Source organism: Urocitellus parryii, chromosome X (genome assembly GCF_045843805.1).
Source record: "Urocitellus parryii isolate mUroPar1 chromosome X, mUroPar1.hap1, whole genome shotgun sequence".
NCBI classification, from domain to species: Eukaryota; Metazoa; Chordata; class Mammalia; order Rodentia; family Sciuridae; genus Urocitellus; species Urocitellus parryii.
In genome coordinates, this window is record NC_135547.1 from 30,127,999 (window position 1) to 30,148,536 (window position 20,538).

General features: G+C 35.5%; 1 protein-coding gene across 1 annotated transcript in view; it reads left to right on the forward strand.

The window, feature by feature from the left end:
* The window catches only part of Cul4b (cullin 4B), a 46,383-nt gene extending 26,795 nt beyond the window's left edge, over window positions 1-19,588 (forward strand). Inside the window, exons 11-21 of the mRNA XM_077793904.1 lie at window positions 1,404-1,522; window positions 2,848-3,040; window positions 4,071-4,175; window positions 4,641-4,751; window positions 5,384-5,469; window positions 6,716-6,823; window positions 7,994-8,107; window positions 9,077-9,182; window positions 10,462-10,634; window positions 12,903-13,055; window positions 17,392-19,588. Of these exons, the coding sequence (XP_077650030.1) occupies window positions 1,404-1,522; window positions 2,848-3,040; window positions 4,071-4,175; window positions 4,641-4,751; window positions 5,384-5,469; window positions 6,716-6,823; window positions 7,994-8,107; window positions 9,077-9,182; window positions 10,462-10,634; window positions 12,903-13,055; window positions 17,392-17,487 (1,364 nt within the window). The 3' untranslated portion in view covers window positions 17,488-19,588. The remainder of the gene's footprint in view (window positions 1-1,403; window positions 1,523-2,847; window positions 3,041-4,070; window positions 4,176-4,640; window positions 4,752-5,383; window positions 5,470-6,715; window positions 6,824-7,993; window positions 8,108-9,076; window positions 9,183-10,461; window positions 10,635-12,902; window positions 13,056-17,391) is intronic.
* The last annotated feature ends 950 nt before the right edge of the window (window positions 19,589-20,538 follow it).

A 20,538-nucleotide genomic window follows, 5' to 3' on the forward strand; every position in this document is an offset into this window, starting at 1 on the left:
ATAAATAAATAAATGTTAAAAATTCTCTCTCTCTCTCCCCCTCTCTCTCTCTCCCCCCCTCCCCCCTCTCCTCTCTCTTTAAAAAAAAAATAAAATCCTTTCTCCCTACCCATCATAGTAGGCTTTCTAGAGGTGCCAGATCCCTTAACGGAAAAGGAAAAGTAAAGGAACAGAGAAGAATGGTACATAAACACTGGTAAAGAAACAGTGAGGCAGGTAGCCATATAGGTTGATGGTAGGGCACTCGCCCAACATGTACGAGGCCCTGGGTTCAGTCTCCAGTGCCACATAAAAAAAGTGAGAATTTGAAATTCTTAATAGGTAAGACTACAGCAAGGAAAGACATTCTTTCAGCACTAAAGTAGTTTTGTTGCTGATTTACATAGTAGGTAAAATCAAGCACTTCTAATAGATGATCTTATAGAGTATACCCTGAATTTTAGTTTGATAATGCCACAATGAGTAGGCAAAATTTTTTTCTTTTGTATAAAATGGGTACTTTAAAAATTTTAATGCAGGTTATTTTATCTCATTCTGAAAATCAAATAATTAGAACCACATTTAAACCTATCTATGCTTCCTTTTGATTTGTCATAGGTATATTCATAGTTGTACCAGATATAATATGGCTATTGCATATATGAAGAATTTATAATGTATATTTATGTATTATAAATATGTAAAAGTAGGTTTTTATAAATTGTTTTATCTATCTAATCTATCATGTAAGTGGTAAACCATTATACACTCAACTTTTTTGTAGTGACCCTATGTTTAGTTTTCACCCAGAAAGGTTGGTTGTAGTTGGGCATAGTAGCCTACACCTATAGTTCTAACTACTGAAGAGGCTGAGACTGGAGGATCACAAGTTCAAGGCCAGCCTTGGCAATTAGTGAGACCTTTTCTCAAAAAGGGCCAGGGATTAGCCAGGTACAGTGGTACATGCCTGTTATCCCGGCAGCTCAGGAGGCTGAGGCAGAAGGATAGCAAGTTCAAAGCCAGCCTCAGCAAAAGTGAGGCGCTAAGCAACTTAGTGAAACCCTGTCTGTAATAAAATTCAAAATAGGGCTAGGGATATGGCTCAGTGGTCGGGTGCCCCTGCGTTCAATTCCTGATACCCAAAGTGGGGGTAGGGCACAAGGTTGTAGCTCAATGGTAGAGCTCTTACCTAACGTGAGGCCCTGGGCCATGGGTTCAGTCCACAATACTGAAAAGGAAAGAAGGAAAGAAAGAAAAGTTATTGTCTATTTGGGTTTAATTCCAAGGAAATCTTTGTATTGCAACTCACAGACTAGTCATAGTTTAAACCAGCATCATAGTAATATTAACTTAAATGTTCATCAAAATATCTGACAATTTGTTTACTTTATTGTGTATTTTAATGCCAATGTTTAAAATTTCAGGTTTAAATAATCTTCTTGATGAAAACCGAATTCAAGATTTATCTCTCCTGTATCAACTCTTTAGCAGAGTTCGAGGTGGCGTTCAGGTGCTCTTGCAACAATGGATTGAATATATCAAGGTATTAACAATTTATTTACCTGTGATTTTTCATTTATAATCTACATACCCAGAGTGAGTTTCAGTAAGCATTTGTTTGTTAGATACACACTTTTTTCAAATAAGGGAATTTTGAATTTTTTTTTTAGAAAAATGTAATGAGGACTAGGGATATAGCTCAGTTTGTCAAGTGTTGCCTAACAAGCACAGGGTCCTGGATTCAATCCCCGGCACCTACACCCTCCCTCAAACAAAAAAGAAAAATGCAATGAATGAAGGTTTGAGAAGTCAGCCTGAGAATGATAGCTGTGTGGCACATCAGCAGTAAAACTTGGTATCGGATGTGATTTATAGCTCCAGTACTTAGAGCAGTGAATGTTTAGGAAGAGAATTTTCTTGGAACCCAAAATTTCATTCTTTCCTTTTACAGTAAAGCAAGATTTCCATTTAGAAAAGATTCAAAGCTAGCTTCTTTAAAAATAAGGAAAAGATCCTGAAGCGTAACACATTATTAAGATACTGTATAACCAGCCGGGTGTGGGCACATGCCTGTCATCCCAATGGCTCAGGAGGCTGAGGCAGGAGGATCCTAAATTCAAATCTAGCCTCAGCAATAGCAAGGTGCTAAGCAACTCAGTGAGACCCTGTCTATAAATAAAATACAAAATAGGGCTAGGGATGTGGTTCAGTGGTTGAGTACATCTGGGTTCAATCCCCAATACTCCTCCCCTCAAAAGATATTATGTAATCAATAGCCATTCCTTATTATTTTTGTGATTATAGATTAATGGTATCAGTTTGAATATTTTATCACATTCCCTTCAGAAAAGCTTTTTTTTTTTTTTTTTTTTTGTACTAGGTATTGAACTCAGGGGCACTCAACCACTGAGCCACATCCCCAGCCCTATTTTGTATTTATTTATTTATTTTTTAAGAGAGAGAGAGAGAATTTATATTTATTATTTATTTTTTTTAGTTTTCAGCAGACACAACATCTTTGTTTGTATGTGGTGCTGAGGATCGAACCCGGGCCACACGCATGCCAGGCGAGCGTGCTACCGCTTGAGCCACATCCCCAACCCTATTTTGTATTTATTTAGAGACAGGTTCTCACTGAGTTGCTTAACACCTCACTATGTTGCTGAGGCTGAGTTTGAATTCACAACCCTCCTGACTCAGCCTCCTGAGCCACTGGGATTACTTTTATGCCACCACGCATGGCTAAAAAAGCTTTATTTTTTTTTAGCATCTTTAATTAAATACATGTACCAACTTAGAATATTATTTGGGGATTTTTGTGTGTGTGTGGATAATCAATTCAGTAAAAATGGCAATTTTTGTTTTTAGGCATTTGGGAGCACTATTGTTATTAATCCTGAAAAAGATAAAACTATGGTTCAAGAATTGCTAGATTTTAAAGATAAGGTTGACCATATAATTGATATCTGTTTTCTGAAGAATGAAAAATTTATCAATGCTATGAAAGAAGCTTTTGAAACATTCATTAACAAAAGACCAAATAAACCTGCTGAACTTATAGGTATGTTTCCAATCCTTTTCCCAATTATTTGATGTTCTTTTGTATTCATGAACTCTCAATCTGAAATTTTGACAAGGTTGTATTATACCAACACCTCATTTATTTGTGATTGCTTAGCTGATAATACCAAGTCTAAAAAGTGTTATCTAAGTACCTGGATGTAAGGAAATAGAGTCCTTCAAGCTAAGTAATGTCTTAAAGCCTATTTGTAAGACAAAACTTTGGACCCCATTTCTTTTTATTGATAACAAGCTTGATTATCTGTTTTCCATGCTTATAGTGTTTTAGAAATGGGGCAGGGTGCTATTTCTAGAGGTCCAAAGTTAGGGCTGCAGGAAAGGTATACCTGAAATTAGTTGCCAGTGAAAAAGGTAAAAGTCTAGAATGAAAATAAACCTAATAATCTGGGCCCATTTTTTGTACATGTCTGGTATATACTGCAGTGCTTCTCAGGTCATCCCATTCATGTACCTATTAATGTCAGAGGAGGAGTAATACCCTAAGAAGGTCTAGGGTCCTCTGCCAAAAGGATGGAATTTGCTGAAGTCTATTTTTGTTCATTGTTACAAATTTTTCCTTCTTTGTAGTGTATTTGGTTTATTGTAATAGCAAGTAAGTTTTAAGAATGCTTATCAGTGCAAAATGGAAACTCGCAAAGATGTTCTAAGTTTTTTGTTTTTTTGGTTTTTGGGTTTTTTTTTTTTTTTGGTAATTTCAGTTACCCCACACATGGTTTTATGCAGCCTCCTCCAGGGTATTCATATCTCATTTTAATAAACATCATTATAGTGGGAAATACACTCAATCTGGAATCAGATGACTTGGGTTTGAGTTCAGGTTCTAGTGTTTAATAGCTCTGTGACATTTAACAGGTTACTCAATCTCTCTGACATGGGAGACCTTTTAAAAATGCATCTCAGAAACACTCTAAAACTTGGTGTATCATATGCCTTTTTGTGTATGTATAGTACCCGATACTTTATAGATCCCCATGGCCATTAAACAACAAACTCTTCCTCCTTCATTTTAGCTAAGTATGTAGATTCAAAGCTTCGTGCAGGAAACAAAGAAGCTACAGATGAAGAACTTGAGAAAATGTTGGATAAAATTATGATCATATTTAGATTTATCTATGGTAAGTATAACTGTTTTAATATTTTTCTTTTAAAATAATGCATTCAGAAACTAGCAAGTATAAAATCTGGAGGTACTATTTGGAAATTAGAGGGTGAATAATGTATTTTATTCTTTATATTTAATTCATTAGGGATACTTGAGGAATGTTATTTGTCTTAGGCTTTGACTTTTCTGCTATTAAAAGCCTGGATTTTTGCTACTTGTTTTAACCTCTTGAATTTTGTTGTTAAAGCTACCCATCATCTAAAGTTTTTCTTAAGTTACTGCAATTTCAATTTTTAAAGAACTTTTGAAATGTCTGTCAGAGAAATTAACTTCTAATGTTCTTGCATTTAACAAACTTGGATAAAATATATGAAATAAAATAACCTGGAATGCTGCTGTTATTGATTAAGAATTTCAAAGCCATTTGTCAGAACTGTAGTTAGAATATTATGAGTGTTGTATTTTTTATTTAATATAGGGAAGGATGTTTTTGAAGCCTTCTATAAGAAGGATTTAGCCAAGCGCCTATTAGTTGGAAAGAGTGCATCCGTAGATGCTGAAAAATCAATGCTGTCCAAACTTAAACATGGTATGTTTTCCATTCTCTCTATTTCTTCTCTTTAATTTCTAAGGGGAAATGTTAGCTTAATTTTTACCCTTGATTGATTGCTTTTTTTTTTTTTTTTTTTTTTTTGGTCAATCATGTATGTGTGGTGAAGACAAATTAAGTAAGCTCATGAGGTTTCCATCCTCATGTACATGTCCACTGCTATTGCATTTTTTAAAAATAAAGCATTGTTCTTGTTTTTTAAAAAAGTCCCCATGTATCTTATATATAAATAATAGATAGGGTTAGTACAGTTTTTAAGAATTTGACACTGAATTAGTGGGGCATATACTTTGGTTAAGGATTTCTTTTTATTCTTATGAATAGCTATAGATTATATGTCAAGCTAAATTTTTGTTTTTCATTTAAATTCTTTGTTTTTATTGCCTTAAAATATTATAAATGGGGCTGGGGATGTGGCTCAAGCGGTAGCGCGCTCGCCTGGCATGCGTGCGGCCCGGGTTCGATCCTCAGCACCACATACCAACAAAGATGTTGTGTCTGCCGAGAACTAAAAAAAAAATAATAATAAATATTAAAAAAAAATTCTCTCTCTCTCTCTCCTCTCTCTCTCTTTAAAAAAAATATTATAAATGTACAAACATCTTTAATAGAATGTGGAGCTGCTTTTACCAGCAAACTTGAAGGAATGTTTAAAGACATGGAACTTTCTAAAGACATCATGATTCAGTTCAAACAGGTAAAAGTGAGTTAAACTCTTACTTTATTCCTCAAACTTGAATACATGTAGTTATTTCCTTGTGGCAGTTTGTACTAAAGGGAATAAATAGAAACAAATTTCTTATAAGTACTTTATAGAAACTTAAATTATATTCACAGTAGAGGAAAAAAGATCACCAATGAAATGTAAGTATATTTGACCTACTTTAGGATTTATTCTTAATAAATTCCCAAGATAACACAAAAATAGAAATAAAATGTGTTGAACTGAGTCAGCACAAGAAAATTGTGGTTATTCAGTGGAAACGGGGCTTTCCTAAGCGTCTAATCGCTTCATGATTTGCATGTTCAGAACTCAACAGTGGGGTTGGGGGAAGAGGTGATAAAGTGGTTGTATAAAACTTTTGGGGACCTCAACAATGAAAAGGTAGATCTATAGTTTTGAAGATGTAGGTTGAAAGTCTTTTTTTAAATATTTAATAACATAGTCTGGCATAGTGTAGTGCATACCTATAGTACCAGCCATTGGAGGGTAAGGCGGGAAGCTTACTCAAACCCAGAAATTGGAGACCATCCTGGGTAACATAGCAAGACCCCATCTCAAATAACAACAGCATAGGTGATAGTGATGACAAGTTAGATTTGCTTCTCTTAGGGTTTTAGTAATAACTTATTTACCATTATATTGATAAAGGTGGAAAAGAAAGCAAAAGATCAAAGCGAAAGATCAGGGATAATAGAATCTGTATCCTTTAACAGCTACAAAGTAGGGTTTATCTGCTTTGCCCTTTCCCCCTCTTCTTCCTTTCTAACTTCAGGTCATCCCCTGCAAAAAGGCAGTGGAGCAAGTGAAAAACCGGAGACTTGGGCTGGCTGGTGGGGTGAGGAATGGGGGTTGCTACAAGGTGTTCCAAACCACATAGGGGTCTCCAAAGGTGGGGACTGCTGGTGGTATTGGGGGAAAGAAAGGAGAAGAGATTCTAAGCCCAGCTTTATGTGAAAAATTATTTGAGTTAATGATGCCTAAAACAATGGTCTTGGATTCTTGTATGCCAATGTGTTGAGATATTAACTTATGCACCTTTCCAGTGCATTTTGTGTAGGCTTCATTTAAAGTTCTCTTAATAGTTGCCCTTTATTTTCAGAATGGTCAATATTTGCATGTATATTTGTAATGAGGAACTTCTTAAATGAGTCATTATTGTGACATAAAATGTATGCACTTATATTTTAAGATCTCAGTGTATGTGTTGATCTTATTATAGTATATGCAGAATCAGAATGTACCTGGGAATATTGAATTAACTGTGAATATCCTGACAATGGGTTATTGGCCAACATATGTGCCTATGGAAGTCCATTTGCCACCGGAGGTAAGATTTACTATTTATGACCTGAGTTTAGGCACAGTAATCATGATACTTTTGTTTGTTATTTTAAAGTAGATGCTTTGTAGGGGCTGGGGTTGTGGCTCAGTGGTAGAGTGCTCGCCTAGCACATGTGAGGCCATGGGTTTGATCCTCAGCACCACATAAAAGTAAATAAACAAAATAAATGTATAAAAAGAAAAAAATAAATATAAATAAATAAAGTAGATGCTTTGTAAAAGCCTATGTCAGTAAACACACCAACAACAAATGCCAAGTCTTTTAATATTCTTGTATATCTATTTCAAAATCTAGTTTAGCACTTAGCTAATGATGTTGGGTTTCCAGATTGAGGGCTAATTGCTTTGACTCTATCATTTCCCCAGATTATATCCCTCACTTCCTAGCTGTCAAAAAATCTTGTCCAGGGGCTGGGGTATAGCTCAGTTGGTAGAGTGCTTGTCTCACAAGCACAAATCCCTAGGTTCAGTCCGCAGCACCACAAAAGAAAAAAAAGAAAAATTCTTGTCCATTTTTCACCTGCAGGCAGGATTACTGAATTGATGGCTGCTTGAATAAATCCATCCTAACTCCTGGGAAAAATGTCTAACTCAGGAATGAAACCTAGAAGATGGGTTAAAGCTAGAAAGGGAGATATTTAGAATTCTCCATAGAGATAATTATGGAAGAGAGTAGATTTCCCTCAGTAACAGGGAGAATATGGAGAAGAGGAAAAAAAGTGTAGAGGCAGAGCTTTAGAAAAAGCTTTAGAAAAGACTTAACATTTGACAGATGGTAGGAAGAGGTAAGAAAGAAAACCTGTCAGTAAACACACTTGGCAATTGTTGTTGGTGTGTTTACTGACATAGGCTTTTAAGAGCAGAAGCAACAGTGGTAAAGGAATCAGCATAGTGTGGAGACACAAAGCTACTGGTGATAAATGTATCATAAGAGTGGATGATTAAATGGTACAGAGAGATTAAAGAGTAAGAAGGCTGGCAAGTGCATTAGATCTGGTGGTTGGGAGATAATTACTGTATATCAAAGTGATTGGTAGACCCTACTGGATATAGTGTTTAAAACTTCAGAAATTCTTACATATGAGGTAAGTATAAAGAGTGATGAATGTGGTATTAGGTACAGAGCTTAAATGAAGCCTTATTTTATTTACTTTAGATGGTAAAACTTCAGGAAATTTTCAAGACATTTTACCTAGGCAAACATAGTGGCAGGAAACTTCAGTGGCAATCAACCCTAGGACACTGTGTGCTAAAAGCAGAATTTAAAGAGGTAAGTACATGTTCCCAAAACTTAAGTTTTCATTTTTATCTTCAGTATGGAGGTCATCCTTCTTCTAGTATTGTTGTATAAAGGCATCCTAGTCATCTGCTTGACAGCAGTTATTACTACGGTTGTGTGTATATTTTAAGATTGTGATCTTTTTCACAATTGATTTGGTTCTTCTTCAAAAATCAAAAACAATAATTTTCCCCCCACCCTTTCCCACCTGTGGATGAAGAATTCACATTGTGACTTCTTGACTGAAATCTTCCTATTGGCCAGAGCTAAAGAATAGAATAGGAGTTTAGGGGAGCAGTTCATGTATCTAAATTTCAAAAAACTTGCTGGGCGAGGTGGCACACATGGATCACTAGTTCAAAGACAGCCTCAGCAAAAGCAAGGTGCTAAGCAACTTAGTGAGACCCTGTCTCTAAATAAAATTCAAAAAAGCTCTAGGGATATGGCTCAGTGGTCGAGTGCCCCTGAATTCAATCCCTGGTACCAAAAAAAAAAAAAAAAAAAAAAATATATATATATATATATATATATATATATATATATATATATATATATATACACATACACTCCCATAGTCCTGCAGCTTTTTAAAATTAATCCGAATCAAACAAGTCAAAAAATGCATTTGAAATAGTGATGTGTTACTGCTTGTGATGAATGTCTGTAAGGACAAATGGGCTGAGTTATTAATTTTCATTACTTTGCTATTCTATTTTAATTATAAGGCTTAAACTGTTAAGAGATTAACTAATCCTTCCCCTTATTTTAGGAAGGATCATACCTAAACCCTACACTGAACATACTGTATTACCACCTCAAGTGGTTTTTCTGAATAATGTTAATCCGTTTCTAAACCCACTAATTGAAAAATGCTTTTCCTATGAGAGATTTTTAGTTTGATTAATATTTTATGGTTTTTTTTTTTTAAATTGTGGTTAAACATTGCTGTTTTTCCAACAGGGTAAAAAAGAACTCCAGGTCTCTCTTTTTCAAACACTGGTGCTGCTAATGTTTAATGAGGGAGAGGAGTTCAGTTTAGAAGAGATCAAGCAAGCTACTGGAATAGGTTTGTATTGAACCAGTTGTTTAGCAAGCATTATTAGGTATCCACCATGTGCATACAACTACATTAAAGTCTGTGGAGGATACAAAGGAATAATCTCTCTCTTCCATACTCTTAATGTAACCATGGGGAAAGAGAGAAAAGACATTTGAAATAATTTCAAAACAAAGCCCAGCATGGTGGCTCATGCCTATAATCCCATTGTTTTGGAGGCTGAAGCAGGAGGATCAGGAGTTCAAAGCCAGCCTCAGCAAAAGTGAGGCGCTAGCTAAGCAACTCAGTGAAACCCTGTCTCTAAATAAAAAACAAAATAGGGCTGGGGATGTGGCTCAGTGGTCAAGTAACCCTGAGTTCAGTCCCCACTACCACCCACCCCAAAAACAAACAAACAAAAACAAGAGATAACTTGAGACTGGCACGGTTGAGAAAGCCCTCATGAAGGAAGTAGAACTTGAGCTGGATCTTTAAGTTTTGGTCAGTGAGAAGGCATATGAGGCAAGGGGAAATTGTGTGAAAAAACTTGGTACTTGGGAGTGGGGACAACATGGCAGGAATCATGAAGAGTTTAATTGTAGCATAGAATAGTGAGCTACAAAATTCAATTGGTAAGATAAGGCCTGGTGAATCTAACAAATGAAATGTACATTATAGGGTCTCATGTGGGATGTAATAGAAGTAACTTACTTGGACAACTTACCTGGAATCAGTAGACAGGGGAACTTGGAGGATGAAGATATTTTAATCTAGAAGCTATTGTGATAATTCAGGCATAAAATACTAAGGGGCTTTGACTAGAATGAGGCCAGTGAGAACGGAGAAGAGGCATCTCAAAGGAAGCAGCTGTTACATGCATGGTGGAATGAAGAAGAGGAGTTAAAAGATGATTTCAGAGTTTTTCATCATAGTATGTTGGTAGTTAGTATGTTAGTGGTATCACTACTAACAGTTGGAAAGAGAATGCAGTTTTATGGGGAAAGAAGGATGTACTGGAGTTATGATAGTAAGACAGCCTGGAGAAGGTATCCTTTAAACGCAGGACTGGAGAGAAGTCAAATGTCATTTCAGATTTGGTATAGTTATCTACATGGAATGATAATTAACACCTTTAGACGATGACCAGGAAAAATACTATTAGATAGGACATGGACAAAGTATTTGGTGACCTTGGGTGGGGGGAGAAGTTTGAATAGAGGGATGTGGATGGAAGCTAGATTGAGCTTGAATGTTCATGAGGTTCATGCTGATGAGCTGATAACAGATAACTAAATTGCTGTTTCTTTAGAGGATGGAGAGTTAAGGAGAACACTGCAATCATTAGCCTGTGGCAAAGCTAGAGTTCTGGCAAAAAATCCAAAGGGCAAAGATATCGAAGATGGTGACAAGTTCATTTGTAATGATGATTTCAAACACAAACTTTTCAGGATAAAGATCAATCAAATCCAGATGAAAGAAACGGTAAACCTTTTCCTTTGCTTTCTCCTAGTCCTAATACATAAGAATTCTATATGTTCATAGTAGAAATTTACAAAGATTGTATACCTTAATACATTCTCTGTGCCAATATCTAATCTTCCATATTTGATTTGGGGTTTTCTTTTTGTCCGGGAGTATTCATGATTGGGTTGATAGCCAGTGTAGTTTTATATCCTGCTTATTTCATTTAATTTTCAACCTTGAGAACTTTTAAAAATATTTTTAGCAGTAGGTGGACATAACTTTTATTTATTTTTTATGTGGTGCTGAGGATCAAACCCAGTGCCTCCCATGTGCTAGGCAAGCATGCTACCACTGAGCCACAACCCCAGACCCAACCTTGAGAATTTTTCTATACTTATAAATATCTTCAAAAGTGACAACTGATTGCATAATATATTTTTTTTAGATTGCCATTATAATTTGTTGATTCTTTGGCACTGAAATTCATGACTTTTTTTATGTGGGGGTTGAGGGGGGTCTCACTGTGTTGCCCAGTCTGGTCTCAAATTCCAAATTCATAACTTTTTAGTATTATAAACAAATCTGCAAGAAATGTCCTTGTACCTAAAGCTTAATCTCTCTGATCTTTCCCTTATGATAAATTCATGGAAGTCAATATTTTTAGGTCAAACAATGTGAACATTTTAACAATCTTAGCAAATAATGCTATATTCCCCACTATTAAGTATAACTATAATATGCTAATAAAAACATAAAAAATAATGCCATATTGTGTTCTGTAAATTCTAGACCAATTTATTCTCTGCCCAGCAGCATAAGTGCCTGTCTTACTGTGCCCTCACTAGCACTAAAGATTATATTTTCTTTCTTTTTTTCATTCTTTCTTTATATGTGGTGCTGAGTATCAAACCCAGCGCCTCACACATGCTAGGCAAGTACAACCGCAGCTCAAGATTATATTTTCTTTTTTAAATCTTTGCCAACTTGCTTGTTGAAGAATCTTAATGATTTAGTTAATTATTTCTTTGATTAACAGTGAAGTTAGATATTTTATTTTTGCCATTTGAATTGTAAGATATTTTATTAAGGAAACCAACCACAACATCCTGAACAGGTTGGCTTCAGTTCCAACCAGGTATAATGCAATACTGGGGGAAAAGTTTTAATGTGAGACCAGGGTCAGTATCCTCAAACAAGTTCCTTTTTCACATATACATCAAAGCATGATGTTAATGTAAAAGAATACCTTGTCCTGGGGCTGGGGATGTAGCTCAGTGGCAGAGCACTTACCTAGCATGTGTGAGACAGTGGGTTCAATCCTCAGCACCACATAAAAATAAGTAAAGTAAAGGTATTGTGTCCATTTGCAACTACAAAAAAAAATGTTTAAAGAAAAAGATTACCTTGTCCTTACTTCCAAACCATTTATGCTGTACCAGAAATTAAACTGATGCAAAAAATTCAAATCGTTCTTTCATTTTAGGTACTAAAGGTTAACATTTTTACTTTAGTATCTGGATTGGCAAACTGACTCCTAAACACCTAAATTTGTGTAAATCTTGAAGGGATATAAGCACTAATGGAATGTATTTGAGGTTTATATATTACCAAATGAAAATTACTTTTCAAAGACTGACTTATTTTTCTTCAGTCAGAAACTGTTATACAGCTGTTTTTATACAGAAATCTGGTGAACAAGCTCTTGTACTGGTACTCATAAGTTTATCAGGAAGAGAGCAGTAAAAGAAAATGGTAACTGATAGAGCATGCTAATAATCCCACCTACTTGGGAGGCTGAGGCAGTAGAAAAGAATAATATGTTAAAATCTGCATCAGCTCTCTGTACTTCCAGAGAAAATCAATTCAAAGACAGTGTTATTCTATTTTTTTTTAAAGAGAGAGTGAGAGAGAGGAGAGAGAGAGAGAGAGAATTTTTAATATTTATTTTTTAGTTCTCGGCAGACACAACATCTTTGTTGGTATGTGGTGCTGAGGATCGAACCCGGGCCGCACGCATGCCAGGCGAGCACGCTACCGCTTGAGCCACATCCCCAGCCCGAGTGTTATTCTATTAACTGGTATTGGCTTTACTCCATTAGTACAAGGCAATATAATTAAAATAGGGAGGAGTTATGTGAGTTTTTTCTGTCTTTTCTGTGTTCATAATCACTGGGATTATCACTTATTTAGATAATTCAGTACATGTAAAACCAGAAGAATGTCGTGTCCCTAATTTGCAATTTTTGTGAGTCATCAAGTTTCATTTTTTGTTGTTTTTTTTTTTAGGTTGAGGAGCAAGCAAGCACTACAGAAAGAGTATTTCAAGATAGACAGTATCAAATTGATGCTGCAATTGTTCGGATTATGAAGATGAGGAAGACACTTAGTCACAATCTCCTTGTTTCTGAAGTGTACAACCAGTTAAAATTTCCAGTTAAGGTAGGTACTTATATGTTTTCATATTAAGCTTGCTATAAATAAAAGAAAATATGTTCAATTTTTGAACACTAATCTTACAAACTCAGATTAAGGCCTTAAGGCCATTTAGAGAAACAAGTTTTAATTTCCTGTGCTTATGCATATGATTAAAAAGAAGACTTTGTTGGCATATGTGAGCAGCTATGAAGAAAAGGAAGCAACAATTTATAGAAGCCTCTATACCTGAAAGTTTAATGGCTAACTGTATTATTGACATTCTCAAGTTTATTCAGTGTATTTCTCTTGAACTTCTTTTCTCCTTGAAATACCTTGGTGCCAGGCATGGTGTTGCACACATGTAATCCCAGTGGCTCAGGTACTGAGGCAGGAGGATTACAAGTTAAAATCTAGCCTCATCAAAAGTGAAATGCTAAGCAACTCAGTGAGACCCTGTCTCTAAATAAAATACAAAATAGGGCTGGGTATGTGGCTCAATGGTTGAGTGCCTCTGAGTTCAATTCCCAGTAACCCCCACCCAAAAGAAAAAGAAACACCTTGGTATTTGGCAGGTTTGATTATTTTTTAGGTTGCATTAAGTCTTACATTTAGTTAGCTTATATAAATGTTTATTACAAACTGTACAGGGGATAGCATATAGTTCATTGGTAGAGCACTTGCCTACCACATGCAAGCAAGGTCCCTGGGTTCAATTCCAAGCACCAAACAAACAAACAAACAAAAAGAAGCCAAAACAAACAAACTTGTGTATAGATAACTAGTTATCATTAAGTGACTTTTTCATATTTCACATTTTTATTAACATATATTAGTTATACATATTAATGGATTTCAGTGTAGCTGTACCATTCATGCATGCAGCATGCACTGATCAAATCTAACCTCCTTTTAGTGTCTTATAAATTTCTAGCTAGCTGGGCATGGTGACACATGGTTATAAATCCCAGATACTCAGGAGGCTGAGGCAGAAGGATTCCTCAGCAAGTTACTGAGACCATATTTCAAAATAAAAAAGGGTCAATGATTTGTTCAGTGGTAAAGTACCCCTAGGTTCAATCCTCAATACTGCCCCAAAAAAAAAGAAAAAGAAAGAAAAGTCTGGCTGTAGTTCTGGTAAACTGAAATTGGCAATTAAATGTATATGTTTTCATGTAAACACCCAGTAGTAAAGATGCTTAGACATTATGATATTCTGAACTATTATCTTAAGTTTTAGAAGATTCCTAAACATTTAGTATAGTTTGAATAGACTCCTGGATGTTGGAGTTCTTAAGAGCTTTGGACTTTGATAAATCACTTGACCTTATTTCTTCTTGTAAAATGGAAATAATAATTGTATTTATCCTGTAGGATTATTGTGAGGCTTAAAGGAGATCATGAATATAAAAACAAATTTAGCGTGGATTTGGCATATAATAAGCACTCAATAGCTATTAATTCTAATAAGATAGGCTTTTTCTCTTCTCCAAACCTGATACTGCCTCATTACCACACTCCACCCTCATGCTCTGCCTAATAGTCATTTCATCTCCAGCCAGAGAGAGATCACTGCTAGGAAGGTAGAAGTGTCGTCATAATGTGGCAGTAGTCTAGGTGTCTCATCATAGTTAACAGAAAAATCTCTTGATATTCAAACCTTGGGATTACTAGATGGAATTTTTAAAAATATTTTGAGAGTTTTTCATTTTTTTTTTTTTTTTTGTTTTGGTGGTACTAGGGATTGAACACAAGGGTTCATGCATGCTACACAAGCACTCTACCACTGATATATATCCCTAGCCCTCGTTTTGTTCTTGAGACAGGGTCTCACTGTGTTGCCCAAGCTGACCTTGAACTTCTAGGCCCAAGGGATTCTGCTGCCTCAGTCTCCTGAGTAGCTGGGTCTACAGGTGTGAGATACCCTGCATGACTTTTCTCCTCTTTATCCAGTGTTCATGGTCTGAAAAATCCCCTTATTAACAAGCAAGATTATAAAGTTAGCCTCCATCTATGGGCTCTACATCTGTGGATTCAACCAATTGACAATATTTTTTTTTTTTTTTTTGGTACCAGGGATTGTACCCAGGGGTGCTTAACCACTGAGCCACATCCCCAGCCCTTTTTATTTTTTATTTTCAAACAGGGTCTTTCTAACTTGCTTAGGAACTTGCTAAGATGCTGAAGCTGGCTTTGAACTTGAGATCCTGTTGCCTCAGCTTCCTGAACCATTGGGATTATAGGCGTGTGCCACCATGCCCAGCTTGAAAAATATTCTTTAAAAAATTACATTAGCTGGGTGCAATGGTCCGTGCCTGTATACTAGCTTCAGGAGGCTGAGATAGGAGGAGCCCTTGAGGCCATCCTGGATAACACAATGAGGCAGGCCCCCATCTCTAAAATAAGCAGAATTGTATCTGTACTGAACACAAACAGATTTCTTCTTGTCATTATTCTCTAAACAGTACATGAACTGTATAATGTAACGACTATTGGCATAGTATTTGCATTGTATTAGGTACTGTAGATAAACTAGAGATGATTTAAAATATACAGGAGCTGAGTATGGTGCACACCTGTAATCCCCAGTGGCTCAGGAGACTGAGGCAAGAGGATGGCAAGTTCAGGGCCAGCTGCAACAATTTAGCTAAAATAGAAATTTAAAGGGCTAGGGGCTAGGGATGATATAGCTCAATGGTAGAGCACTACTGGGTTTGTTTCCCAATACCACAAAAAAAAATACAAACATACACAAGTTTGTGCATAAGTTGTATACAAATACTGCAGCATGTTTTATAAGAATTTGAGCACTGGCAGATTTTGGTGTTTGGGGGTCCTGAAACCAATCTCCCACACATAATAAGGGACAAATTAGTATTCTTTTTATAGGCTAGATACACAAGACATTAGTACAATTTTGTCATCTCAAGAGCTATGTACAGTCAGCCATGAACACAAGCTGTATAAACATTATGGATAATATTTTTGTTGTTGTTATTACAATGCTGGGGATTAAACCCAGGGACACTTTACCACTGAGTGAAATCCTCAGCCCTTTTTATTTTGAGACAGAGTCTTGTGAAGTTCTTAGGCCTCACTAAGTTGCTGAGGCTGGCTTTGAATATGCCAACCTCCTGCCTCAGCCTTCCAAGTTGCTGGGATTATAGGGATGTGCCACTGTACCCAGCTTTCTTGATTTTTTAAAAAATATTTAATGTTGTAGTTGGACACAATACCTTTTATTTTTATGTGGTGCTGAGGATTGAACCCAGGGCCTCGCACATGCTACGACGAGTGCTCTACTGCTGAGCCACAACTCCAGCCCCCCCAGCTTTCTTGATTTTTAAACCACAAGTTAAGATTCTAACTAGTTAGAACAAATTTTTAAAAGTATCAAAAAAATGAAGATTCTGAAATCCAAATCAAGTATAGGAGTTGATAGTTAAATTAATTACATTAAACCTGAAATACACATGTGAATGATGATACTTCGTTTATTGAGCCATTTGATATAGTATTCTTTTAAATAGTGATTTCCCCTATCCATTTTAAAATTTAATTTATATTAATGAAAACTAACTTGGAGACCTAGCTTTTATCCAAAATAAAGGTGTATTTATCTTTTCAAACTACATTGCTTAGAGCTAAGTATTTTTATAAACTCTAATGTGTTCCTCATGGGAAGTTATGAGAAGTTTGGTTTTGTATTTAATTGTGCAGAGGGTAGTTGCTTTAGGGAAGATCTCTTTAAAATAGAAAAGTGTTGGTGGGTTGGGGTTGTGGCTCAGTGGTAGAGTGCTCACCTAGCACGTTGGAGGCCCTGGGTTTGATCCTCAGCACCACATAAAAATAAATAAACAAAGATGTTGTGTACAATTAAAAATAAACATTTTTAAAAACGGAAAAATGCTAGAAAGTATTGTATAATGATATGGGTGTGATGATTTAAAAGGACTGGGGATGTAACTTAATGGTAGAGTACCCCATCAGTGTTCTGTCCCCAGTAGGTCACCCCACCACCACCACCAAAGAAAAATATTAAGGGATTTATGTAAATAAAAACCCAAAAGTAAGTAAATTCAATATATGAAATCTGTTATCCAAAATAGTTCTCTCTTTTTTTTTTAAGAGAGAGGAGAGAGAGAGAATTTTTTTAATATTTATTTTTTTAGTTTTCGGCAGACACAACATCTTTGTATGTGGTGCTGAGGATCAAACCCGGGCCGCACACATGCCAGGCGAGTGTGCTACCGCTTGAGCCACATCCCCAGCCCCAATGGTTCTCTTTTTAATGGGGGTATTGCTAAGTGGGCTTTTGCTAATGATAATTAGCTTTGCATTTAAAATTTGCCTTCTCTTACAGCCTGCTGATCTTAAGAAGAGAATAGAATCCTTAATTGACCGGGACTACATGGAAAGAGATAAAGAAAACCCAAACCAGTACAACTATATTGCATAGAATGTTGACCTTGGTGTCATATGCAGTAGACAGTGGATAAACTAACTTGTTGATCCTATATTATTTGACTTCTTTTATACTACCGATGACCAAATGAAGCATTGTAATGGAAATAGTTGAGTGGACTTTTTCTCAGTGGTTAACATGCCCATTTAAAGAGTAATACTTACCTTAAGAAGAATGTTGTTGAACTCTTTGCATGTTATTTAGTATGATGTGCAGAAAACTCTTAAGAAAGTACCCGGTCTTCGTGATTCCTCTTTGGAACTGGGGAAGAGGTCCCTATGGCTATTATAAAGGGCGGGGGGTTCTTATACACCATTATGAAGCAAAATGTTTATTTGCTTAAATTCTCATTTAAAGATACTTAAACTGCATGCAAACTTTATTTACTGTACAGAGTTCTGGATGTATTTATCAAATAGAAAAACCACCCTGGACTTGGTTGTTCACCTGTTTTGTGATTTCCCTTGAAAAGAAAAATAAGTTGTCATAGCTATTGATATTTTACTAGGTAATGTTCTGTTACACTGAAGGGGATGTTTTAAAAAAAGCTTATTTGGAAACAAGTTTTCAAGTAGGGTAACAGTTGCTTACATAGTATCTTGTATATTCACATCCTAAAATTTTCCATTTATGAGTATGGGATGTGTATATATGGTTTAGCCCCAAGTTTACTGTGCTGATTAACAGGTACTTATAAAATAGCTAAAATTAAAAGATCGCTGATCAGTCATATTAGAGGAACATCAGAGGAAAGAAAAATCCAACTCTTTCTTCATATTAAAAGTGCATACAATATAAAAATTGCAAAAGAGACCAAAATCATCATGTTCTGTAAATTATTACAGGAGTGAAAATTCATCAGCTAGTTTTCAACTTGATTTAGACTTTAAATGTTTTTGGACAGTTCTGTCTTTATCTTGGACCAATTGTAGATTGTTACAGGCTTCCTAGGATTTAGCATTCCAATTTTCTCTACCAAAGTGTGGATTTTTTTTTTAAGCATCCCAGTTCTTCTCTTTGATAAATGAGCCTTTTAAACCATTTTGCTAACATCTTAAAACCCTAGATATAAAGGTCTTCCCTCATTTTCCCCACACAACCCCTATTTGGAAATTTCAATTTCAAGTTCTGTATTCCTTTCAAAGTTGCTTGAAGTTAAAGAGTTCTCATAGCCACTGGACACCTTTTCAGGGAATGTCCCAAGACTGTTCACACATAGTATTGTTCTTCAATTGATAATGTGAGTAAAAGGCTTCATTACCATCAGTGGGATTTTGTTTTGTCTCCTCGTTTGTTTTTTCCTTGAAGGGTATCAGTCATGGAAGATGCAGAAAGTTTTTGTTTTTTTTTTTTTTTTTTTTTTTTTTTTTTTTTTTTTTAATTAGAACTTCTTTAATGCTTTTGGCAACAGCATATTTCCTTCCTGTTTGGAGCCATTAGGAAAGAAGCCTAGTTCCTAACCTTCAATTGAGGAGACTTGGGACTCTTCTGTCTACTATTGATTATTTTATTGAGTTCTCAAAGACCTGTGGCCAGCTATATATATATATATATTTTTTAAGTTGCCTCTTTTTTCTCTAATTGCGTCAACTTGCACACTGTTGTCTAACTGCATATAGTATTTTAGAATTCCTTCTTAATTCTTTTTGAGCTGCCATTGCCTATATTTTTTCAGCCTCACAGGAGCTCATCTGACAAGGAAATGTGGCTATTTTGTTTGCCCCCTCTCCGTACTGAACCATCTATCTCCATCAGTGTTCTAACTCACCCATGATGGTCTTTTGAGATATGTAGACCATTACACCAGAATCACTAATTACTCTTGAACGATTTTTAGAAAGAGTTGGTCCTATTAGAAGGAGACTCTTGATGTCACCTTCAGTATCTTGAAAGTGGGTCCCTTCCTTGAAGTTCTTAATTCTTTGAAAACTTGATGCTGTTTCAGCTGAAAAATTAGCAAGACTATTAAAAATTAAGGGGAATTGTTTAAGAAAACTAAAAAGTAATTGCAGACTACATTGGATAATTGTGACTTTCAGTTGTTCTGTATCAGTTGAATTTTTGTGCTCTTTTCCCTGTGTACGTGGTGGTTCTATTTTTCTCCAATAAAACTTTTATTTAAAAAAAGTTTCTGGGGAATATCTTTAAAATTCACATATTGTAAGAAAGTTATAAAACCACAGTTTTGAGATGATGCTGAGGGACTATCAGGAGGGAGGGTATGGTAAAAGTAAAATGCCCCAAAATCTTCAGAGTAGGTAATTGTTCTTAAATGCCATTTTAGAAAAATCAAATACAAGTATAAATATTGTTTCATTCCAATCCTCACAGTCCAGTATTTTTGTGAAGTCAGTATAAAACTAAGGCCAAAATTGAGAGGACAACAAGAGATTATGCTTATTTTACTTGTGGCACTCGTTCTAACTTTTCTGTTAATAATTTTGTGTTTTGGGCCAACTACTGTCACGGAAAAATGTTCCTCAAAGTTTCTCGAATGCTGTTTCCTGAGTTTGCTAAATGGTCTTAATATGATGTCTTTGTCATACTCTTGAAATTCATACTCTTTGTGGGTATAGTTCAGGAAATCAAGTTTTTCCATTTAGGCATCTGTATCTAAAGCTTGGAGAAGTTTGTTTTTAAAACTTAACATCTGTAAATTCTTTTAGTTAAACTTTTTGTTTTAATTACCATTATTTAATACTGCAAATGAAAGGAACATATTTTGTTTTCTTATTTACATAAAATTGGCAAAACAAATTGTTGAGTAGTGCCAATAGGAATTTGCATAATTATTCTTTATAAAATGGGGTTTGGGCTGGAGTGCTTGCCTTGCGTGCACAAGGCCTTGGGTTCTAATCCCCAGCACCACAAAAAAGAAAAAAAAAAGAAATATTGTCTTTGCTAATGCTCCATTAATATAAGACTTGCTTTATGTTTGAATAATGAACAGGTTCAAATCTAACATTGTTAATTTATTTTCGTTTTTCCCCTTGACATTAAGGATTTTCTTTTGAATGGATACATAAGAGACTTCAATATTTAATA